Raw genomic sequence first — 24,129 nt, 5'->3', positions numbered from 1 at the left:
ACCATCATATGAGCGACATAAGCGACATATGATCTGATCAATTGCACCCCTAGATATTGATGCTGGCTGACAAATTCCTTGGATTGAAAAAATACTCCCAAGACAGAAAAGGAAGCCACTTGCTGGTGCAGCGTCATCAGTAACTCATACGTCGCGAGATCAATTAGCTGCAGCAGCCGTCTTACAACATTTCTATTTCAGTGCTTCCAGATTGTTAAGAAGTATTCTGCTTACCCCTCTTTGAGGATAACATGATGTTTCCAAGGTCGCATACAGAAACTCAAAAGGGTGGGGAAATAAGAGACACCTTCTGTGAAGCAACGGCGAGATGACAGTTTAGTGACACATGAACTGTCCCATCAGATGATAGATGGGAAAGCTTAAGAGTCATCGTCTGGAGAACTTTTATTCAGTGAGATTCGCAAACTTAAATGCTAATGCTTATAAAACAGAACAAGACTCAGGTCCTCATTTGACTGTTTGGAGGTTTGATACATATCACTCAAGCAATTATCAACGATGAATGACGACTGGACTGCTGAACCTCTGGTTCTCGATTTTGAGCATCTGGCTCGAAGCGACGTCGGCTTAGTCGGCGGCAAGAATTCCTCTTTGGGCGAAATGATTCGAGCCCTCGGACCCAAAGGAATTCCAGTGCCACCAGGCTTCGCGACATCATCCTATGCTTACTGGCACTATGTCGATGCCAACAACATCCGGGGCAAGATTGATGACCTCGTCAATCAATGGCAGTCTGGCCATCAAACACTTGCTGAGATAGGTCACGACATACGCACCCTGTTCCTGCGTGGAACATGGCCAGCTGATACTGCAGAGGCCATCCTGTCTGGGTATCGCGACTTGTGCGATAAGGCCGGGATTGACGATCTGAGCGTTGCAGTGCGATCTAGCGCCACGGCTGAAGACCTTCCCGACGCGAGCTTCGCTGGACAGCAGGAGACGTACCTGAATATCCAGGGGGGTGAAGCACTGCTCGATGCCTGTAGGCGATGCTACGCTTCACTTTTTACAGATCGAGCTATCAGCTATCGCCAGATCAAGAAGTTCAATCATGGAAACGTGGCTCTCTCTATTGGGATACAACAAATGGTTCGCTCTGACATCGGCGGCGCGGGTGTCATGTTCTCCATCGACACAGAGAGTGGCTTCGACAAGATTGTTCTTATCAATGCTGCCTGGGGCCTTGGCGAGAATGTTGTCCAGGGCACCGTCAACCCAGACGAGTACCAGGTCTTCAAGCCTCTCCTGTCTAATGAGAAGCTATCGCCAATCCTGAGCAAGAAGCTCGGCGACAAGGCAATCAAGATGGTGTACGGGGATAAGTGCAGACCGACCCGTAATGTGCCTACGTCCAGGGCTGAACGAGCTGCCTATGTTCTTGAAGATGAAGAAATTCTCCAACTAGCACGATGGGCACGCCTCATCGAGGAGCATTACAGCTGCCCGATGGACATGGAGTGGGCTAGAGATGGCGCCTCCGGAAAACTCTACATTGTCCAGGCCAGACCCGAGACTGTGCAGTCGCGTCGTGACACGGCTGCCTTCAAGACCTACAAGGTTGGTGAACGTGGTCACACCTTGACCACTGGTCTGTCCATTGGCGACAAGGCAGTTGCTGGGCGTATCTGCTTGCTTACCTCGGTCTCGGACATGGATCAGTTTGTCGACGGCTCGATCCTTGTGACCGAGTCTACAGACCCCGACTGGGTGCCTGTCATGAAGCGAGCTGCCGCTATCGTCACTGACTACGGTGGGCGGACCTCTCACGCCGCTATTGTCAGTCGAGAACTGGGTGTTCCAGCGGTAGTAGGTACCGGGAACGCAACCTATGTTCTGCATACTGGTCAAGACGTCACTGTGTCATGTGCAGAAGGCGATTCAGGTCTTGTCTATGATGGAATATCAGAGATCACCACCCAGATGGTGCACATATCCGAACTCCCCTCTGTCCGGACAAAGATCATGCTGAATCTGGCCAACCCTGCAGCTGCATACCGCTGGTGGAGACTCCCAGTTGATGGCATTGGACTCGCTCGTATGGAGTTTGTGGTCAGCAATTCTATTCGGGTTCACCCCATGGCTCTTATTCATTTTGATCATCTTGAGGATGAGGGAGCTAAGAAAACGATCACCAATCTGACGGCAGGCTATGCTAACAAGCCCGATTACTTTGTGGATAAGTTGGCATCTGGCCTCGCAACTCTGTGTTCTGCTGTCTATCCGAAACCAGCAATCATCAGGATGAGTGATTTCAAGACGAATGAGTACGCTCGTCTGATAGGTGGTGCCGAGTTTGAACTAAAGGAGGAGAATCCTATGATCGGATTCCGCGGCGCCTCGCGTTACCACTCGCCCCGTTACAAGGAGGCCTTTGCTCTAGAATGCCGGGCTGTTAAAAAGGTACGAGAGGAAATAGGACTCACCAATGCCATCGTCATGATACCATTTTGTCGAACAGTCAAAGAAGCCCGAAAGGTGCTGGACCTGATGGAAGAGAATGGCTTGAAGCGGGGGGAGAACGGCCTCATGGTATACGTCATGTGCGAGATTCCATCCAATGTCATCCTAGCCTCGAGCTTCACCCAACACTTTGACGGGTTCTCCATTGGGTCCAACGATCTGGCCCAGCTCACACTCGGTGTAGACCGAGACTCTGGGGAGTTGGCAGGTTTGTTCAACGAGCAGGATGAGGCTGTCAAGTGGATGATTGCCAGAGCCATTACAGTGGCTCGCCGAGAGGGATGTAAGATTGGACTTTGCGGTGAGGCACCGAGCAATCATCCTGAGTTTGCCAAGTTCTTGGTTGATGCGGGAATCGATTCCATCTCTGTCAGTCCGGATAGTTTTGTTCAGGTTATGAAACATGTGGTGGCTAGTGAGCAGGGCTCGTAATTAGCTATTTGGATGTTGTTAGTGGTATGTATGTCGTATGTCACTTATGCGTCGATCAATTGACATTGTTACATCAGAAGAGGAATGGAAACTACGATTATTCTTACTTTGAGTGGATCTTGCTAGGAGGAAAAGTCTTTCTTACAGACCTGGTGATATCAGTAGTGATAGTTGGCAATACAAAAGAACGTGGAATTCCACGGAAAATAACAACCTTAGCGGGAATCTGCTTGTATCCCAGTGTTTCACAGAGACACCTTGTTTGGACCATAAAACGAAAGGGCAAAATTAGAACAATTAAACCTATTAACTATAAACTTGCGAACGCCAAGAATCGTCAATACCAGTCTCGCTGGACTGATTCAACGCTGGCTTTCAATAGCTCCCCCGATGCCTTTACTGCCGCATTCTCATCTTCATCCATCACCAGCGGAACTGAACTCAGGATCCCCTTCCTCCCCATAACAGCTGGCGAGCTGAGACAGCATCCATACTCCTCTTGAAAGTGACTGACCGGGTACGTCTCATGCTTATCAAAGATGACAGAGCAGCACAAGTTAGCAGCGACTGAAGCGATTCCGAACGGTGCAGATCCTTTCCCCAGTATGATATTATGCGATCGATGCTTGCAGATGAGTTCGATCTTACTGCGATCGATAGCAGTCAGCATCTTCACATCAGCAATAGGGACCGCGCCAACGGTTGCTGCAGACCACGCGACTACTTGGTCGTCTCCGTGGCGGCCCACGACGAATGCATCTACAGCAGACGGCGATACCTATGATGGTGCTGTTTTAGAAATGGGGTAGGTCAAATATAACAATGCTCACTCACCAAAGCACGAGATGCAACCATCCCACGAAGCCTATGAGTGTCGAGAACAGTACCAGTACCAATGACCTGAGATGCAGGAAGTCCCGACATCTCTTTGGCGATAGATGTAAGCAAGTCAACAGGATCTGCCACAATTAGCAGAACCGTGTCAGCTCGAAAGGGTTTCATCGCCTCCATCACCTCACGTATCATCGAAGTGTTCCGAGACGTATAGTCAACAGTTGTCTGACCTTGGAAGAATCATAAGCCTATATCCCATACATGTGCCTGGATACATACCCAGCATGTGTTTAGACGCAGCGGTTATGACCACGAGATCGCTCTGAGCAGCCTCACGGTACGTGGCTGGACGTACACGTGTACTGCCGTTAGTGCTATACGTGACATCGGAGAGGTCTTCGATCTGAGCATTTCTGATATTGAGATCGAGGTCGACGAGAAGCAACTCGCTCGCCATGGAATTCAACGTGAGGTTGTAAGCGACGGCACCGCCGACTTCGCCGACGCCTACAATCGCTACTCGGGTTGCTGAGCCCATTGCGTGCAGTCAGATTACTCGAAGAGTTGGTGTCCCGCTGTGCGTTGACAGTGTGCCGTGATTTATAAGACCCGAGGGATGAGCAAATGAATTGTGGCGTAATTAGAGTTTCTGGTGTTGTGATGGTGTTCTGATATTTGATACTGGTGGCTGTCAGTAGTATCGAAGGGTCACGCCACAAGGGAGAGGCATTACAATAATTAGGCAATTATTTGCAGGAGGCCATCGTGAAATCAGATCATCGCCTGTTGGGTTGTTTTCATGGAGGCTATAGATTGTGTTTTGAGAGTTCTCGCTAGCGGTTTAGTTCGGTTGTTGTGTTAACCGAGGTCCCTGATCTGACTGCCCCTTCGAATAGTGATATGATCTAGGCATGTATTACAACCATGTCACAGCACCAGCATGACACTATTCTTAGCATATCATGGAATCACTTCGTATCCTATAGCCACCTCATGATCTAAGGTTAGCACTGTTACTAGAGATGAGTTCTATCCTCGGTGTCATTTGGAGGAGGCAATACAACTGCATCACCAGAAATTGGTTTCAGGAGGCATTCCAGTCAAGTATAAGATGCCATTTCAAGCAGCCACGTTATTTCCATCATCATCAACATTCACTCACTATCATATGAGTCAAGCAATCGTTATACTAAACGCAATCCTCATCATGAAGGTTATCCCTCTTCTCACTATGGCTGCCCTCGCAGCAGCTACCCCGGCTCCTAAAGGCTGCACGCCTGGAACCTACTCGTGCACGCCCGACCTCAAGGGCTGGCAGGTCTGCAACGTCGACCGCACCTGGGTGGTAAGCATCTCCGTTTCCTAGCGGCGGCTGACAGGGATGGGAAAGCTAACTGGGCCACTACCCTTTAGTTTGCCGGTGCTTGTCCTCCCAAGACGGGTTGCCTGTTCAACAAGCAGAATGGCTCGCCATATTGCGTGCCCCCTGGCTTTCATTTCTAGACTGTTCCGATCTGATACTGGCCAGGGATTGTTGTTTCCTCGCTGTTGCGCTTCGCTGAATTTTCTGTTACTTAAGTCTGGAAGCTTGCTTAGTGGGGTATACGAAGGCTCTGATTAGCGTATCTTGATGTTAATTCCTGGCGGCGTTAGTGTGGATATGGTGCCGGCTCCTTGTAGATAGCTTCCTTCTTTAATTTATGCTTACTTTCTCTTATCACATGTACACGCTGAAGGGTGTAATGTCTGGCATAGAAAACTAAAGACACATGCATACATGGCCTAGTCGCTAAGTGATTGTTTGCCATATTACTACATTACCGGAGCAGATGGTGCAGTATATGATCTCTTAGGCATGCTGGGCTAATTATGTTTCCTTTTATCAAGTACTTCACAAGACGTATGCAGAAAGGCTTGAGAATGAGAGACAAAAGCAAAGATGCCAATAAAGAGACGAAAATCCTAAATAGCCAGTCTCAGCAGCTAATCATACAATTTCTCGACTGGAATTGATAATCTTCGAACGAAGAAGAAACACATTTCCTATTGGCCAGGTCAACCTCCAATCACCAAATGGCTTACATTCAGACATCCTTTCCGTGCTTGTAATGCGTATCGACAACAGTCTTGATCTCAACAGTGGTGTTCTCTCCAGTCTCCGCGACTGCGTGAGCAAGTACGTCCTCTCCATATGGCCACTCCCCCTTCATCTTCTCCGGCGTGTCATACTCCGCATAGTCAAGAGGGTCAAGCAGCTCCCATGCTGCTTTCCTGGCATCAGCACGGTGAACAAAGGTCCCCTCTATCTGCATCTCCTGCACGCAGCCGGTCCGATCTTTGTTGTAGTCGATGACGGTCTGCGTCACGTAATGAAGCGAAGCTATCCCCTGGGGTAGCAAAATAGCGCCATCGCGATCTGCGAGGAGCCGTTCGGTGTTGGGTGTTACCTGGATAGATACCAGAAATACCTGGCCTGCAGGAGCTTTAGCGTAGATGAGAACGCCATCGCCATGATCCCAGGTTCCAGTATGGCTTGAATGGATGGCGTATTCGATGAAATCATCCGGTTTGTACTTTAGTGTATGAAGGACCCTGAAAGCTAAGTCTTTGGCGGGTTCGAGTGCTGCGCGTGTGCCGAGGATGTAGACCGATCGTTTGGCTCCCGATGGGTCGAGATGAAAATCGATGACGGTCAGGATGATGTGGTAGAGGAGTTCAGAACTGTTCGACATGATGAAGAACATTCAAGTAGATGATAGATACATGAACAGAGTGCTAAGTAATGGCTGGATGAATAGGGTGTTTGTTGGATCAAGAGCAATGCGAGTAACGGTAGGGACCACATAGAAATATACTCAACTGACCGATCTTCAAGGAAAGCATATCGCGATAGTAACCAAATGGGGGACATTGTCTCGACTCTTCCTCATTCGTTATGCCATGAAGGCGTCACGCTATAGATCCACTAGAACCTTCCAGTGTCTTGTGATTCCTCGTCAAATCATTCTCACATGATCCTTGTTTTTAGTGTAGAGGTTGCCCATATGCAGAGCTATCATATGCTAGTCACAAGAACAGGTTGTTGTGCGGTCAGTTGTTTGAACCGGTCATTCAGCAGATTGGATTAATAAAATGTCGTCGGATGGGTGTCCGTGATATCTGATAGGTTGAAGGAGAGTGGTCCATCATGTCATGTTGCGTTGCTTTCGTGGTATGATGCTAACGCCACAGGCGATAAATAATGGTGGCGTCGATCATATCATATCATGACCCGAAGCCTCGGAAACACGTTTACATCCGATTTTCAATGAATGACTCAAAGGTCAAAGGTCAAAGGCCATAGGTCATATCAAACACAGCATGCCTGCCATTTCCCTTGGCCGGGGAACATCATTCTACTTCATGTTGTAGCAGTCATGTCTAGCCTTACCACCACCCACGTAAGCAGCCCTGAGAACCCAACCCCAAGCAATGGGATGCCGGCATGGTTGCCTGTCATCCTGCTGCCGCTTATGGCTTTGACAATTATGTTCTTGGCTGGAACACCGAAGTACGTCTTGTCGCCTTTTGTCTGCAAAGAGCCTCAAGATTAATAGCTATAAAGAGTCTATAGGTGGGCGAGGCCAAGGTCTTCTGTGTCCTCTGAAGAAACACCGCCTACTTCAGTGTCGTCAGGCGCTTCACAGCGTCGGGACCTGCCGCACCTCGACTCCCTTGCTCCTCCAAGAACCAGCAAAGACATGAGGTCGGACATCATGAGCCATGTTCACGCCTCGTGGGCTTTACCAGCCTTGAACATGACATGGTACATCTCTGAACACGTCACCATTCGGCGTCACTCACTAACCGCCCGCTCTGAGTCTAGTGCAATTTGTTTGAGTGAGGTAAAGGACACGGACATGCTTCGCCAACTGGAGTGTCAGCATACGTTTCACTCCGATTGTATCGCGGCATGGTACCTGGCCGAACATGATACATGCCCTATATGCATTCATAACTTTGTCACCGATTTGTGTGTTTTAGAAAGGCCACAGCAGGTCCATGTCTATAGCAGACGGGTAGAAAGTGTTTAGGTATCCCACCGGGATCAATCCTGCGTTCTACCGACCATATATGAGGCTTTGACTGTCTGCCGGGTATGCTAGCCAACTCAATCATAGCCTGTCTATCAGCAAGTCAATTATAGTTTCTTCTAAGCCTCAAGATTACTCAAAATTAGTATATGGAGGGTTACCCTCATCCCCGGGCTCCAATTTGAGCCCGGCAGATGATGCTAGCCTTCTTCCCAAGCATGAAAGATATTCCGCAAGCAGGACAACCTTCACGCTACGGAGTAGTCTGTCCACTAATGGCTATAGGTGGTCCACACGGACCTGAACGTGTCTCACTCAAGGCAAATATATATTAAGCGAGTGGTTCGCCACACCCATATGAACAATTATCTTGTAACAATACTCGTGTACACGTTGTCGTTGCCAACAGCCAATTTCTCTTATGTTGTTACTGGGTCGTGAATCCTCTCTCCAGATCCTGTATCCGAGCAGACAAATGTCTGTTCTCTTCTTCGAGGGTGAGGATGCGCTGCCTTGCGAAATCCAACACCTCGCCTCGGCTGTAACCACAATCCGGTGCTTCCGAGTCCCCTTCGCCCCCGGACTCGCCCTTCATTTTTGAAGCTTCGAGCACCGCCAATAGTCGCTCGAATCTCAGTTTCAAGCGGGTGCGGTACTGTTTCTCTACATTATTATGGCACTCCCTAGCTTGAACGACATGTGCAGGAAGTGCCGGTTTCTTGTGGACCCTTTTTGGTCTGCGGGATGCGGAGCGCATCTTCACTTCAGGTAGAGTCTTTTCCAAGCCCATGGGGCTCTCTTCATTGCTCTTAGTTGAGTCGTTTTGCTCCAAAGGCCCCGCGGCAAGTGCCTGCGGCAGGACTTTTGCCCGGTTCATATCGGCCCAGGATGAATCGGGTTTCGTGTTGGAATTCTTTGACTGCGGCACCTGCCCGCTCCGTACACGCAGGTCGTCATCCCCAATAAAGCTATTGGTGATACAAGATAAGGCTTTTCCTGTCTTGTATAGCTCGCTTGAAGAGGGGTTCGGTGGTAGGTGGGTGAGGGGTATGTTGGGGGTGGGTGAGATTGGCGACAGATAATAACCAAGCACCTCGTACAGAGGATTGAGAAAGACAGGGTCTGTAGAGGGTCATTCTCTGCATTCGACAAGGCCACGGGCTTCTTACCCTGCTCAAATTGACTCAAGATGTTATTTAACGTCGACTGTGAAGCGTCAGCCTGGACTACGATCAGAGATGGCAAGGTGCTATGAGATCAACGGTGTATTGGTCGCACGGAATGGTGAGAATGTGCAATGATTGAAGATTATCTAAATGCGACAAGGGTCCATGTCGTCCTTCATTTGTCGAATACTGCTACTTACCTCGGAGGGATTTGGCGTTCCGTCCCATTCGAAACCGTCAAAGTCAGGAATAATGCCAGCGGTGCTCATAATAAACTCGTGCCTCTAAAGATGGCAGTGTCTTGAATGGAGAGAGAGGCCGAATGCATCAGGCACAATGGATTATTTAAGCAGACCCGAAATTGGTGGCGTTGGTATGCTGTATGGAAATCTGGTGATATTGCATACCCATTTGTGTTATTCACCAATATTTCCCGACGTACCCCAATGTGCTGGGCGGTCTAGACTCTTCTCAAGTCCAGCCGAGCTGGGGTCGAGACCCAGCAGCAGTTACATTTGGTTGCCCGATAAAGCCAAAGACTTATGTGCATGACATTAAGTCCGATAATGGCAAATAGTGGCAAGATGCAGCCAAGCCACATCATCTGATGTCAATACAGATATCTACGATTGCGATTTGTGCTTTTCGTCACCATAAGGGCCTTGTTAATCTCGATGTCGATCTGAACAGGCTAATCAATCTTACATGGTTCGATATCCATCATGTCAGGCAGCGGTACCCGATCTTTTTGCAGAAGCCGACAGTTACGTTACTATCCTTTATCAGCTAGCGTGAGGGTGCTGACTGCCGGACTAGTCTCAGCGTCGAACATCAGTTATTGGCCAAGTCGCTGTCTTCAAGGTTCGGCTAATCACCCTATGACGATAACGTGAGTTAATTGATCCTTGTTGTAAAATGCCATGTTACTGTAGTATTCAAACAAAAGCAATTGTTGCCTGTGTCTCGATATCTTTTCCAGCCGCAACTACCCGTCCATTCCGCATCCCTTCACCTGGGCCATAACGTGTTAAGAGACTCACCACCAGCTTCTAACACTAAAACAGCCACGACGCTACGGTTTCATGGGAGCATGTGAGGTGATTTTCTCTATCGGTTATTGCCGTCCAGTCCTTGTCTTGGAGTACTGCCACTGGCACTGTTAGCAGTACTGGTTGCCCAATGGTTGCCCAATGGTTGAAACTGTTGGGGGGGATTGTTTCGAAATGAGGTTTTCGACGGAATTGACTGCTTCACTTGCGATGTATTGCTGAATGAGGGTGCAGTCGCAGTTACCGTGCCTCAGCAGCTCGAGTTTGAGTTGAAAAGCTGTTTCCCTAAGCTCGTTGCAGGAAGCAGATAGCTCTTTATGCCGGTCTTGCAGCTTCTCCACCTCGGCAGTTAACGTGTCTTGTTGATGTTGCTTTCGCGCACGGCAATTCGCAGCAGCTCTTCGGTTCCTCTCCAAAATCTGCATGTATCGTTTTCTCTCTCCCTTGCTAGACCCAGCTTTCGTCCCTTTCGCGTTCTTTTTGTCACTGAGCTTTCGCCTGGGCCTTTTCTTCCTCTCGGTCTTTATGCCAGTCTTGGTGCCAGTGGGCAGCCCAGGATCAGCCTCAGGTGGTGACAGACTCAGAATCGAAGCAATGCCAGCGCTTGGGCTTCCGTAGTGATCTTGCGGGCTGTCCAAGGCTGCCTCTTCGTACAGGCAGGCTCGTTCTGTTCGACTTTTGGGATGGAATTGTTCCTCGACGCCGTGCAAGCCGGACAAAGATTCTGATAGCACTACAGAATACAGGTCCTTATCATTGAGCATGCTGCCGATCATAACATCGTTCTGGCAGTACTCAGAGTATGGAGGCGATATCAATGGCTCAGGACTGGACGCAAGTATGTTGTAATGAATGCTATAGGAAGCATGCCAATCCCATGGGAGTAGAACTCCAGGCATATCTCCCCAAGAGAGGTCATAATGAGACCCATCGTGAGTATCCATGCCCCGGTCAGCATGTGAAACCATTTGGAAGTGTAAATAGAATAGAAAGCTGGATATGACTTTTCAAGAATGTATTCAGCTATAATGATACAGGTAAATGCAACGGTATTTGAGAGTAATACAGTTATGTTTGCAAGTAATAGGGAAAATACTTAGCAGTACTACCTTACTCAATGAACAGAAAACGATGGAGATATAAGCGATTCTATTGATCAATTCGGAATAACGTCTTTAACCATTTTCGTACGACCTGGCGTAGGAGGGGTACGGACAGCCAGGATGGCTTGATTACGACATGTATCAACGGTTAGCGCCTGCCTTACTTTCAGGGGTGATGATTTTTTAAACTATTCCAATGTTGTATTACTATAATCAGATCATGTTGTTATTGGGCCATCCAGCTCAGTCACATACGAAAGCTTTTGCACTCATGATCTGGCGCTCGGGGAACCGGTGTTGAGAGAATCACAACAGCTGCAGGCTTAGTATCGCCATATCCAACGGAACTAGCATGATTTGAGGCATGACACGATGGACTTTTAAGCCCCGGACTGAGGCCTAGATCTTGTTCTCAAGGTTGCATGTTTTGCATTATTAGGTCGATACCCTTGTTGTAAGTTTGCGATCATGGTCACTAGCGGCAAACAGTATAAGATCGGAGGATGCTTGAGCTGTAAGTTAACTGACATAGATAACTAATTAAGTATTTTTTAAGAGTCTAGTGCAAAGTTAAGGCCAGAGTTGATGTCACAGCATTCCTCGCCATTCATAACCGACCGCCTTAACCGCTGCCAAGTTTTGAGCAACCGCCAGGTTGGTCCCTTACACGAATTCATCCTCAAAACCCTGCAGGGTTGACTGGGCTTCTGTGTCCTTATGTAGTGGCCCGCTTTACACTACGCAAGGTGGCTCATTTTCTTTTGCCAGCAGCCGAGGTGCAGGACCAGGATGCAAGTGCGTATAAACAGTTAAACATGAAAGTATGGAAGCTTCAAAACTAAAGCGCCGTTGCATTATAACTTTGCTATGTAGATGTTTTGATAATATAGAGAATGATGTCGTTGAGACACGAGTGACCTGTCTGGGAATCAAATCCAGCCGTTAATATGTTAACATTAACTTTTGATAGCTGTGACTTTTCATTGGTGTAATTACGTTTTCCTACACGCTCGGTTTAAGCTTATTCTATCGCCGAAGATACAGGCTATTGCAGCGCTTATCAGCTGTTATTAGCCACATGTGTTTCTTATCCGTCTATTAACTTTCTTACCCTACATCTATCAAGAACAAAAACAAAAGTATAAAGCTATTTACAACTTGCCTTGTTTAATCTTGTCTTCCTGTAGAGCTTAAAGTCTCTTACTACTCCGTGTAGAGAATGTAATATATATAGCCAGTTTATCTTTATTTCGCTGAGTTCTTTATTATCCAAGTTTTTTCCTAACCTCATTGATGGAACGTTTTCAAGTTCTGATGATTAAACACCGACCCTATCAGCAGACTCCTGGCTTGAGATTATTTACTTTTGTCTAGTGGTCTAGCTGCTGTATGGTAAAAAAATGTCAAATCCAATTGCTTGAGAAATTTAGGATATGCGCCCTTATCTAGGGAAGAGCTCTTGGCCACAGTAATCTCTAACATTTATCACTCAATTGTGATATCGGAAGCCAAAGCAGACTGAAAAGGAAGTAAGGGGCTTCCATAATACTCCAGTCTAGCCCAATGGCTCAGGCTCCAGTCTAGAGCTTGATGCCAGCCTGTCCTCAATACCTGTAATATATCATATTCTATAAGAGGAGAACACGTCAACACCTACGCCCAGGCCGCCACAGCCAGTTTTCACCCATTTCTACGCTCCGTGACCTCCTCAGCCGTCTCTTTAGCTTATATCACTACAAAGAGCTAAGAGAATAAACCGGAAAGTGACTCACTCTCACCTACAAGCCCTGAAGTTAACGGACATCCCGATCTCAGTAACAAAGACAACTCTGACCGCACGTATGAGGTGGGCGCGAAATGCAAGGGTATTTAAGCAGCTAGTGCTTCATTCAATACACACTTCTTCATCAATGGTGTCTACATACCGGGATCTGTTGCAGAAACGATGTCTTTCCTTTGTTGTGATACATTGGAGGCGCTGAGGAGGATCGCAGCAGCAGTTCAGGACTGTATACTTAAACCATGATGTTCCTGTCTCTTGTGGAAGTCAGCAACAAACTTGCTTGTCACTATTGCAGAAGCGACATTGCCGAGCTCGCACCACTGAACTTGCCGTCTCTCTCCTTCATTTCCCGCTGCCTTGGCTATTGCCCTAGTGTAAATTGTGCAGACCCCAGCCGACCACAACTGTGACTAACAACCTAGCCCGCCAATACGATATTTGCACAAAAGATTACATCCCAGACCCCACACGCAATGGCGGACCCCACAAACGCAGAACGTTTGAACTATTTGTTGGAGATGGCTTTGGTCATTCATGAGGGCATCATTGAACGCCTTGACGAGGACCATGAGCTTGACCACCCGCTCATCGCGCACCTCAAAGAGGCAGACCATTTCATCGTGGTCAAGAAGGCTTTGCAAGACCGTCTTATCGACAAGGCTAGCGACAACGAAAACGAACATGTTGGGGGTGAATCGGCCACTCCACCCAGCCACCAATCACCGTTGACCATTGGGCAGGTCAATAACTATTCGCCGGCCCCCAAGATGATCGTTCAACGACTTCCTCTTCCCTCTTTAGTTCTTCGCCTGAGCCACAGCACACTAAAGCAAAGGCGCCTGCACGACGAAAGGTCGCTCGTCGGATCCCAGGAGAATCTCGAAACTCCAAGGCTCTGCGACAAATGCGGCGCGCAGTACCTTATGCAAGCTGGGTTGACAGTCCCAAGTGAAAGGCGCTGCACTCACGATCGGAGCGTGATAGGAAGAGGAGATATTGCATCAACGTTTTATGCCGCAAAGCATTGGAAGCGTGAAGAGATAACAGAGGTTCCAGCACTTTACAGATACCTAAATTAGATCTCATTAATATCAGACATCTTTCCAGTCCTTACAGCATCTACTTCTATTGCAAATAATACAGTATTTTCTGGTGAAACCTACTTGCTATCTTAGTGATAAAATATCTATTGTTATTCTCCTGGCTGTCAGTTAATTAAATAAGTTATGATTACTGACTTTTAGCATTTTTACAATAATGAGCCTTTGGCTCTTAAGCAACCACGGCCAGATCACTCAATAAGTGTTTTGCCTCTTGTGCGAAAGAGGCAAAAAGAAGGGCTCCTCCGGGGATTGAACCCGGGACCTCTCGCACCCAAAGCGAGAATCATACCTCTAGACCAAGAAGCCGATTTTCTTTATAGATGCTCGACTCACTAACAGAATTGTTTTGTTCACGACCGTTCTGATCCAATGAGTTTCTAAACGCTGCCATCAATACAATTCTGGCTAGCTCTCACTTCACTTAAAGGCTACTGCAGATTATTTATTCTTCTGTCGCTAGATAAGAACATGTTCTAGTTATGGCACTATTCTGTCTTTGTAATTAAATTCATATTTCTATAGATATATTAAAAGCTTGGCTCTAGAAGAGCGTAGTTTAATGAATTCTACAAGATGAATGTTATGGATTTTATATCAATTGATAACTCTACAAACCTCCTACACATCGTCGCTGCCGCTCATAGTGATGTTTACCTAAATACTCCCCCACTTCGCATCTTCTTCCCGGACATAACCTCAACATAACCCGGGTTGATCACTGCTTGCTCATAAACTTGAGAAGCATAACTCCAGACATAGTCAAATTGATACAGAACAGGGGAGGCGCAAATCCTGTTAGTTGCCTCCACGCAGGGCTGTAGCAGAGAATGAGTGGTTCAAGATTGACGTACACTTTAGAGTTGAATGCAAACATGACGGCCAATTACGTTTTTATCCGTCATATCCTCGTTCACTTGTTGGAGTGCACCTACAGTGAACTTGAGCACGCGTCCTAGCACCAGATTATCCCCACCCCATGGTTACACAAGATCCCTACCGCGATGAGGCTGGGAATCGGAGATTAACAGAGTGGGAATGAATGACGGAATGACCGGGCCGCAGATAGGCAATTGCCGATGCAAGGGATTCCAAGTATGCCCCCATCCAAGCACAGCCTCGGTGATGCAAGGGATAGATTGAGAGCTGAGCTGAAGATGTTGCTTTTTGTAAGACGGCCCCTCCGTATCCAGCCGCATATGTGGTATCTGCAAATACCGATCTAGAATCTGAGACACGCAAGTGACATGTGATCGATATGTCTCAAGCCATCAGAAGGGAGGAACCGGACGGAGAGCTGTTTCGGGTATTACTCAGGGTATTAAAACATGAAACATAAATAAGGGGCACAGCAACCTAATGATAAAACCAGGGCTTAGTCCAGTTTGATCGCCGGTGTCTTTTCGATTTATAAAACTATTCCACGGCTTGATAACAGTCTTCTACCTCTCGGTTCTCAAAATGCCTTCAACAATTCTGGTCGACAGCAAGATGCCTGGTGTTCGGTGCCCTACTTGCGCCGCGGCTGGACAGGAAGTCTGGGTCATTCCAGGTCGCTGCTGCGGAATCTGCGGGACTGCTTGTGTGGGTTCGTAAACTTCTCCTTTCATGAGACTGAGAGACTGATTTGGTGTTGTTGGACAGATTGATTGAACCCGGTCCATAATCGCTGGTCATGTTGACAAATGGGATTAACACGAATCTGAGTCTATTCCGACAACTCTGTCTGAAGAGTCGAACATCTCGCTTCTTGTTTTGAGACAAATACATGCTCTGTCTTGAACGTCTACTTCTCATCTTTATCTATCGACTGTCTCAGCAGTTATCTCCCTGGATGATATGTCGCCGACGACAAGGCCTCCATTTATCACTGGCTATTTTTAATTGCTTCGACAACATCGCCGTATAAAGGTATTAATCCTTGGCGGATCTAAAAGATGTGCTCGTCGGGTTTTATGATTCCAAGCAGCTCCTTTTACTACCCTGTTGTTAATGACGTCCATCTTGCCGTCTTTCAAACGTTGGTGCATGGGTCATATTGACCCCAGTACACGTAGCCAATGTTGTTCTTCGAGGGTCTGCATTCGTTTTGTGCGTTGTTGAGGTTGCATTGACGGCCGTGGTCTTTAAAGACTCCCCGGCGAAGATGCCAGTAAGGGGTAGTTCGGTGGATATGGTGCTGCTTTAATGGTTGATGTAAGGACTTTGGCTACTTTAGAGGCTTGAGGTGGTCATGAATAGAGAGAAAGGCGCAGCAAAGACGATGTATGAATCATGTGAGGGCCTAGTGCTCAGAAATAGATTGGTTGCTTTACTCTTACCGTATGAGTGTGAATTCAATGTGATTTCCAACAAAGCCCTCTCGCCAACTCTATAAAGAACTATCACTACGTACGAAGGGATATCCTGCATTGCATTACAGGACTGACCAACTCGTGGAACCAATTAATACTCCTTGTCAAATCTATCTCGGCCTTTGAGGGGTGCTTGCTTCAGTCAACCAGTGTTCACCGTTCGGACTCAGTATGCCTGAACAGAGCAATAAACAACAACTGTACATTTTATAGAGTTTCGATGGATTTCTATGTGGATAGTTCATACACCTCAGCATAAATTTCAGCACTGTTCACCTGTGATCTATCTGTGCCAAGTGATGATTGTCATGAACTTTGTATCGTTCACTGCGACAAATCATGATATCATCGCCAAGCAAGCAACGCCAAGTCAGCTGGGCCAGGAAAGTGCACGGAACACTGCATCCAAGCGGATGGTATTAGTGAATGTATGTATTAATGATTATAAGTACAAGTAGGTGCCCTACAATAAGGACCACCGCATGGTATCAGTGTCAGTACCGGCCACCAACGGAATCCACGACAACTTCACAAAGTTCAGTATCTGTATCCAATATGGACAATCTTACTGAAGCTCACTTCCAGGAAGTCAATGGCGAACTGGTTAACCATCGGGTCTTACAGTGGACAGATTTCATTGAGTCTTGTGACCTAAGCGACCCTAATACAGCAATTCATTCACCCTCAAAGGTTAGTGCCGATGGGTATGAGACCTCAAATGATTCGTTCTATACAGCCAGTGATGGAGAGTCAGATGCATCAAGTGCGACTCTCGGACGATCAACTGAGCTTTTTGAGCCCGTGATATCTGAGTATCTTATTGACACCCCGCAGCAGCAGACCCGTGAGGACGCAATTGCAACAGTAAACCCGCACCCGTTCCTAACAATCAACGCGAACTACGCCAGAGAAGCTATTTACATCTATGAAATGATGAAAGAAGGTGTCATGGACGACCAATGGAATATGAGCTCCTGTGTCCTCACGCGCGAACTCTACTCTGATAATCCAGCTTTTTCGTTAGATCGCGTCGGCTGGCACTGTCTGATCGATCATGATCCAGATGGCGTTTTGGAGGGCGAGGTTGTGGTTCTATTCATGCCTGATAGCGACTTTGTCGAGAAGATCAATCAAGGAGAAGTCGTCTTTGACGAAGCTATTGATAAGAAGCCAGCTTCACTTGTCATGCAGGTAGTCAAGCCTGACTTTTATGGCCCTGAAAAAAGACTTGCTGGTCGAGTCTTGGCTTGGAAGGTCTGTGGTTCTGTGGATTCTGTGTGGATGGATCGTCACGGTCATCCTATCGACCGAGGTGCCACAAAGGTAATCCCCAACATCATTCACCTGCTCAAGTGAGTGGCGTTTTGCATCCAACGTACTGGAGTAAGTATGTTGTATTTGTATTTGTGAGCATGCTTTTCCTTTTGCAATCATAACAGATAAGGAGCTACTCAATTGGGCAGGTCCCTGTACGTCTGTGTGCTTCCCGCCTACCCAAAGTTTTAGTATTGTCTTATGGAATGATTTATGACAATGAGAATGAATATATGGATTTCTGAAGTAAATATAGTATGAGTCTGTGATATACTGTGTAAAGTGGATAAGCCGAAGTGAAGTCTTTAAATAGTGACTTGCAAGTGTAACTCCAGAAATTAATGAATGGTATTTCCTACCCAGTCTTCCCCAAACATGCCCTCAAACGGAGCATATTCCCAGAAGTTTGCCTAATGATAACTATTACAAAAACAAATTCTTGAATCCTGATTGTCATGATAATTTGGTCAGATCTTTCTCATGTCCACGAGGAAGGTCGTCCGAATGCGCCTCTAGACCAAGAAGTCCTGTCATACAGGACCTCGGAAAACTATTGCGTTATGACCAATCTGAGCTCTACGCCCCAAGGCTCAGTTTCCAAAACAAAAACCAACTCAAACAAGATCATTGCGGCCCAGATAGAAGCGAACGCCGTATCAAAGATCCAGAGGATCATGCAATAAGCACAGATCCAACCAGCGTGAAACAAGTCCCTACACGAGATCCGCTGGCCTCTTTTTCTCTCCTCAAGCTTGTCTGAATACAATAGAGCTCGAGAGTAAAGTTCTCTTCGCACCCTGATTTTGGTCGCTCTTTTCTGCATCCTCAGAACTGCCTTGCAGCGATTGGTCCTGTAGCGAAGGATCGCTGGCGGTAAAACATCCCAATCGGCGATTTCCGCAGACTGGTCAAGGTGGAGAGCGAGCTGTTCCCGTACCTGGTTCTTGAGGTTTTGTTGTTCTTCGACAAGTCTTGCCATCTCTTCTTGTATCTTACTTTCGGCAGGCATAAGAATGGTGGACCAATTGTCGTTTGGGGTGGTGCCGAATGTCCCTTTAAAGACACCTGCGAGACTTTGGGTCGATGAAAGAGACAGCTGCCTGTAAAAGACGACTCGTGCTGAGGGAGGGAACAGTTGTTTGGAAGGGAGAGAAGAACAGGAAGACAGTGGAGCCAGGAATCAGGTATATATAGTTATGTAAAGGCAAATGATAGATGCCTCGTACATGCAAGCAAATGCTTATACTGCCTGAAAGTATAAGAATGATTTAGGTTTTATATCTAATGCATTGCCCTAATCGGTTTCGCTGAGATGTTGACAAGGTTTGCACAAACAAAACTTAAAGTGTCAGATACAAACTTAAATGTCATTAAGGACTTCTATCAGCCAGACTTTAATTCAGATAGCATTACACCTAACCTCAGCCAGTAATATCGCACAACAGTATACTCAAATCGAGTCTCACATGTTGCCATCCACTATTCTCACATCAATCCAACAACTCCTCAGCCAAAATGCCCTCCCAATCTTCATCCTTGGAAATGCTCTCCCACTCATCAACGACCTGACTCTTGACATACAATTCATCACAAGCAGTCGCCATCTCATCCTCCAAATCTCTCATCTTGCGCTCGAGATCACCATACATCTTCTGGGCCCTGAGAGCCTCGTCGCGCTGCATTTTGGCCTCCCACATACGTCCAATCGAAGTGACTCGTGCCTTTGCAGTTTCCACCAGTTCAAATGCGACCTGTTCGAAGTCGCGAGCGGTGTCAATCTCATTGATGAGGTCGGTATCCCGAACGAGGGCGTTCTGGCAATGTTTGGAGATTTTGTCGAGGTGAGTGTAGTGCTCTTTCTTGACGTGATCGATGATGATACTGCGTTGCCGTTTCGCCGGAGGCCCATCTTCATCCGCCTGCACGTAATGCGCGTCTAGCTCATCGCGAAGACCGTTGATGTATTGACTCGCTGGCGTCGCGCGCTGCATTGAATGCTTCCCGTTTGCCTTGAAGTTGGGCGAGAGCAGTACCGGCAGCGGAATGCGCGGCTTGACTCTGTTGTTAATGCTTGTCGGCGTCGTCGCGGAGTCGCTTCTAGCCATCCCACGTGAGCTTCGACAGAGCATCTTGGGCAGGGACGTGTGTATCGATCGATCGCATCGGGTTAACGGTAGTGCGCTTAGAGGTTGTGTCGGTGTTGGTCATGTCGACGTCGGTCTCGGCTATCTCAGCCAGTGGAGCAGAACCTGTTGACGGTGTGGGTGAGGAAGTCGGGCGCGCGTCGTGATAAACCTCGATTGAGGAAACAGGCGAGTCAGGAACTTGGGTGTTGTTATCAGGAAGGTCGAGCGAGCCAGGTATCTCTATCACGCTCTCGGGCGACGCAGCTCGTGAAGGTTCGGGTTGATCAGCTCTCAATCGTATGAACACCGCCCTCGCAGTAGCAACAGTCAAATGAAGCTGAGGAGGCCCAGCCGCGACCAAGCGGTTCTTCGTTTTGAGCTCAAGATCCTGCTGAACAGCGACACGCAAAACACCGCCAGGTTGCTAGACTGACTGCAAAGGAATATGCTGCTCGAGAAGAATGTCCGTGATCTCGCGGAGGGAGCGGACGACTGCGTCGGCCGGGTGGCTCCTAACATAAGGGCTTGAGTTATTTTAAACTTAATTTAGATTTTTAATAATTATTTAAAAAACTGCCTTTAAAGTAAAAAGTAAGGTATCTTACTTACTTATCTATCTTACTTGCCTATTATATATATTATTTAAAGTTTAAAATATAATGCTAAAAATAGATTTGTTTATAGTAGGTTAGGCAATTCTAGACTTTTAACATGACATTTTAACCGCTCTGCTCTTAGGTTAAATATAGATATGTACTTTAGCAGCATTTAGATTAGCTCTTGCAGTCTAGTATAGCAAAGAAGCCAACTGCCTTTTACGTCTTGAGCACGCTCGTTGGCCATAGCCACTATGTCTCCCTCCTCATTAAGCCACTTATAGCCTGCTATATTAATTAAGTTATTAAACTTTCTGTAATAAAGCCACACTGTTGCGTTGCTCTCAAGCCAGACTCTTAACATTTTCCAGAGCTATATCTATAAGTTCAAAGATTTGTATTTAATTAGAATAGTCAATCTTATTATTTTCCCTATATAACTTTCATAATAAGACGAAGAACCAGTAGCCAGAAGATCTTGCGAGCGCCAGCTGACCTCATCTCGGCACTAGGCGCTCTAGACCTTCTTGAGCAGTACTACGTAGTATAATAATATGCTATCTCGCCTTCACCCGGAGCATATCTCTAACTTCTATTTAACTATATAGCAACTCCTTTATAGCCAGTCTAGTATCTATCGTCCTTTAAAAGTCGTTCACTATACCATCCACATCAAACCAACTCATCTATTAAAATGAAGGTCTTTTTCTTTCTTACCGCCCTCCTTTCGGCGCCTGCTTTGGGGCAAACTATCGGTCTACCTGCCTGCGCTGTAAGTACATCCTGACTGCGAAACACAACCTTATTTAAGTAATTTCTGCTAACACAACTTGTAGGAAACTTGCGTTCTAAATGGCATCGGCGCCTCTGGCTGCGCAACCACTGACGCTGGGTGTATCTGCATATCACCTTCCTTCCTGGCCAGCGTTGAAGCTTGCATTTCTACTGATTGCGACGCACTTGACCAGGCTGGTACGCACAATATAAATTTTCTTGAAGGGCATCGAATTTTTAACGCTCTATCACTTAGCTACCTTATCATTCGCCACGCAGTTTTGCGCCCAAGCTGGCGTCACTATTTCCGTTCCCTCGGCGATGCAAGCTACCACCCAGCCTGCTACCGAAAGTGCCACAGCGCCGACTCCTACCACTCTAATTACAACAACTGATTCTGCTGGAGAGGTCCTTACCATAACTGGCTTGATCCTTATATCAGGTACTAGCACTACTACTGTCCCCTGCCGCACCGTCGTTACGACCAACGCCGCAGGTGTAACGGTGACTAGTACTGAGACAGGCGTATCTGTCGTATGTTGATCCTACTTCTTCTCGAAAACCTATAGCTAAATAGAGATCTCGCAGTTACCTACAGAGTTACAAGGACAAAACTCAGGCCCTAGTGTTATGAACACATCTACAGCAGCATCGCTACATTCAACACCGTTACCATCTATAGCCACTTTAACTGCAGGAACAGGAAGGCCGCATTTGTCAAGTGCAGTTATGTTATTAGCCGGGCTATTAGGAGTCCTGGCTGTAGCCTTAGGATTGCTTTAAAAGGAGAAGGTTATTAACAAGCATTTTTGATTTAAGCCTTATTAGGTCGCCTCTCTAAAAGTTATATTTAGAGCCCATCTATGTGCAAGCACCAGATGAGCACTTAGACATCTTATATAAACCGACCTAGGCCCCTGACTATATCATAACCCGACTAATTCATAATCCAAGTAGGTTTCTCTAATATACTTCTATTAAAATAATACTGCTCCTTCTTCTTAACTCTCGCCTAGTATGCGCTTTGACTTAGCCAGGTCTCACGGAACCAGTCGTACTGAGAGGTTTCGAGGTGTAGCAACAAAGGACTCCTTCTGGAGGAGACTTTCAATTGGATCGAGTACAAAAGGGTCATAATTAGCGTCTTTTGGAAGGTAAGATCTCAAAGTGAGCGATGAGGTGGAGAAACTCTGTGTACAGTGCCTTATGAGCGAGATGGTTCGCAATGCACATCCGACTACCCATCCCGAAAGCAACTGATGGGAATGCTTCTTCTATGGTTAGATCTAACGCTCTGGAATAAAAGTACACGGCTCAGGGAGTACCATGGGATCTGGGCATACGTCAGTCGAGCTCAGTGTGTAAGCACAATAACTAATCAGAACATTTATTTCTTGAGGGCAAACCCATGTATTCAGGTAAAGTAATGTATTTGATGGTATTCTGGCTCCGTTTCAGGTAGTTCCCATCTCGTCTAACGTGGCTCGCGGCAAGCCAACCTTGAGGGCAGTGTAGGGGTCATCCAACCTCTTTAGTAAAGGCATCGATATACTCAAATTTAGTGTCAGAGACGTCGGGTTCCTCTAAAAGACTACTTTCTGTGTGGTTGATAGCCTTATAAGCCTTGCGCTGAATGCCTTGTCGTTGAGACAGAACCAGAATGGCCCACGCAACTGTTGGCTGGCTAGTATCTGCGCCAGCCATTATACTCAAACTAACGCTAAGCAGCTCTCCTTCAGATAGCCCTACTGTGCTAATTACCATTAGTAATGGACCTAATACCACTTTTTGTACGCCATACACTCCCCCTATTTATAAGGATTTGCATATAAGAAGTCTTAGCCCGTATACATTCCTAGGATATAAATATTAAATCTATATTATTGCAAATAGGAAGAGTTTTTTATATTATAAAGGATATATACGAAACTCAATCCTAATAGCTATAATTTAAAGATTAAGTATAAGGTCTCTTTTATTAATTATATTATAAGATTTAAAATCCTAATTTATATATAAATTTAATTATTTAATTAATACAAAACCTCTTAACCTTATAGATATTCTATTAATAAGACTAACTACTAATAAAATTAAAATAATATAATTAATAAGTCTATTAATTACAAGTCTTAGCCCTTATATTTTAAATTATATTAAAACTATTATAAATTATTTAATTAATTAAAAATACTTCTTATGTTCTTTTTTAAAAGTCATAATAGCATTTTAATACGTCTTTATAATATACCTAGCCTTATTATATATTCTTTAAAAATAAATACTTAGTTATATTAACATTTCTTAATTACTACTTTTTAATAATTTTATAATTACTTATATATTAATATTTATATAATTAATTATATATAATATATTTAATAAGTAAGCTAGTTAAATAAATAAGCTAGTTACTTTTATTTTTAACTTATAAGTTATTCCTCCTTATTTAACCAATAATTGTAAAAGGTTCCCTTTTACTTATTAAATTGCTCCTGAAGTAACTTAAAAATTACTTAATAAGTTCTTATATTATACCTATCTTTACTATATATAATATATTACTAATTACTTAGTTATATTTTATTCCTTTAATTATTACTTTTTAATAATTTAGCTATTATTTATATATTAATACTTATTTAATTAATTATTTATAATACTCTTTATATAATTATACTTTTTTTCTTTTATAATTTAATCCTTTTTACCTTATAGTACTAACTTAATGTCTTATTTATATTTTAAAAATTATAAACCTTAGCTTTTAATAATATATTTATATATATTATAATTATGAAACTTTTTTAAAAGACTTTAAGGCTCTTAATATTAATTTTAAAAAGCTATTATAATAATCTTTAATTTATTTACTAAGGTATTTAAATAAGAATTATATTGTTTATATTATCTTTAAGGTCTTTAAAGCCTATAATATTAATAA

At 45.5% G+C, this 24,129-nt stretch overlaps 8 protein-coding genes and 1 non-coding gene across 9 annotated transcripts; 5 read left to right on the top strand and 4 right to left on the bottom strand.

Moving 5' to 3' along the window:
* Positions 1-519: 519 nt before the first annotated feature.
* Positions 520-2,913, top strand: BKA55DRAFT_530167 (uncharacterized protein; the record flags this gene model as incomplete). Its single annotated transcript, XM_046189129.1, has 1 exon — positions 520-2,913. The coding sequence occupies one exon, from the start codon at positions 520-522 to the stop codon at positions 2,911-2,913; it is 2,394 nt and encodes a 797-aa protein (XP_046041141.1).
* A 281-nt stretch (positions 2,914-3,194) lies between these two features.
* Positions 3,195-4,524, bottom strand: BKA55DRAFT_586699 (lactate dehydrogenase/glycoside hydrolase). Its single transcript, XM_046194599.1, has 3 exons — positions 4,027-4,524; positions 3,748-3,977; positions 3,195-3,691 (listed from the first exon to the last, which is right to left on the bottom strand). The coding sequence occupies exons 1-3, from the start codon at positions 4,283-4,285 to the stop codon at positions 3,251-3,253; spliced, it is 930 nt and encodes a 309-aa protein (XP_046041140.1). The 5' UTR covers positions 4,286-4,524; the 3' UTR covers positions 3,195-3,250.
* Positions 4,525-4,954: 430 nt separating this feature from the next.
* BKA55DRAFT_530304 (uncharacterized protein) lies at positions 4,955-5,250 on the top strand (the record flags this gene model as incomplete). The annotated part of the gene is made up of 2 exons (XM_046189139.1): positions 4,955-5,092; positions 5,161-5,250. 2 exons carry the CDS (start codon positions 4,955-4,957, stop codon positions 5,248-5,250), a joined length of 228 nt encoding a protein of 75 aa, XP_046041139.1.
* Positions 5,251-5,831: 581 nt separating this feature from the next.
* On the bottom strand, positions 5,832-6,479 carry BKA55DRAFT_600252 (uncharacterized protein; the record flags this gene model as incomplete). Its single annotated transcript, XM_046196502.1, has 1 exon — positions 5,832-6,479. One exon carries the CDS (start codon positions 6,477-6,479, stop codon positions 5,832-5,834), a length of 648 nt encoding a protein of 215 aa, XP_046041138.1.
* A 668-nt stretch (positions 6,480-7,147) lies between these two features.
* On the bottom strand, positions 7,148-11,003 carry BKA55DRAFT_530237 (uncharacterized protein; the record flags this gene model as incomplete). Its single annotated transcript, XM_046189132.1, is given in 12 exon segments — positions 7,148-7,318; positions 7,452-7,527; positions 7,591-7,744; positions 8,115-8,134; positions 8,252-8,942; positions 8,990-9,069; positions 9,099-9,132; positions 9,177-9,270; positions 9,486-9,590; positions 9,862-9,890; positions 10,132-10,136; positions 10,156-11,003. The coding sequence occupies 12 exon segments, from the start codon at positions 11,001-11,003 to the stop codon at positions 7,148-7,150; spliced, it is 2,307 nt and encodes a 768-aa protein (XP_046041137.1).
* A 2,391-nt stretch (positions 11,004-13,394) lies between these two features.
* On the top strand, positions 13,395-14,000 carry BKA55DRAFT_698432 (uncharacterized protein; the record flags this gene model as incomplete). Its single annotated transcript, XM_046200514.1, has 1 exon — positions 13,395-14,000. One exon carries the CDS (start codon positions 13,395-13,397, stop codon positions 13,998-14,000), a length of 606 nt encoding a protein of 201 aa, XP_046041136.1.
* Positions 14,001-14,258: 258 nt separating this feature from the next.
* BKA55DRAFT_t304 lies at positions 14,259-14,330 on the bottom strand. The gene has a single exon. It is a non-coding gene; the product is annotated as a tRNA-Pro (tRNA).
* Positions 14,331-16,930: 2,600 nt separating this feature from the next.
* BKA55DRAFT_600249 (uncharacterized protein) lies at positions 16,931-20,248 on the top strand (the record flags this gene model as incomplete). Its single annotated transcript, XM_046196501.1, has 3 exons — positions 16,931-17,727; positions 19,287-19,511; positions 20,104-20,248. The coding sequence occupies 3 exons, from the start codon at positions 16,931-16,933 to the stop codon at positions 20,246-20,248; spliced, it is 1,167 nt and encodes a 388-aa protein (XP_046041135.1).
* An 857-nt stretch (positions 20,249-21,105) lies between these two features.
* Positions 21,106-21,503, top strand: BKA55DRAFT_459692 (uncharacterized protein; the record flags this gene model as incomplete). The annotated part of the gene is made up of 3 exons (XM_046186093.1): positions 21,106-21,183; positions 21,248-21,383; positions 21,442-21,503. Coding segments are annotated over 3 exons (276 nt in total), but the record flags the coding sequence as incomplete, so codon positions are not given.
* Positions 21,504-24,129: the final 2,626 nt, after the last annotated feature.

This window comes from Fusarium redolens, assembly GCF_020744475.1.
Source record: "Fusarium redolens strain MPI-CAGE-AT-0023 chromosome Unknown BKA55scaffold_36, whole genome shotgun sequence".
NCBI lineage: Eukaryota > Fungi > Ascomycota > Sordariomycetes > Hypocreales > Nectriaceae > Fusarium > Fusarium redolens.
This window is presented reverse-complemented; position numbering and strand designations above follow the sequence as displayed.

Coding starts and splice junctions, on each gene's coding strand:
- BKA55DRAFT_586699 (XM_046194599.1), bottom strand. CDS start 4,285: ATGGGCTCAGCAACCCGAGTAGCGATTGTAGGCGTCGGCGAAGTCGGC. Junction 3,978..4,026: donor TGCGTCTAAACACATGCTGG/GTATGTATCCAG, acceptor GATTCTTCCAAG/GTCAGACAACTGTTGACTAT. Junction 3,692..3,747: donor TGGTTGCATCTCGTGCTTTG/GTGAGTGAGCAT, acceptor GCACCATCATAG/GTATCGCCGTCTGCTGTAGA.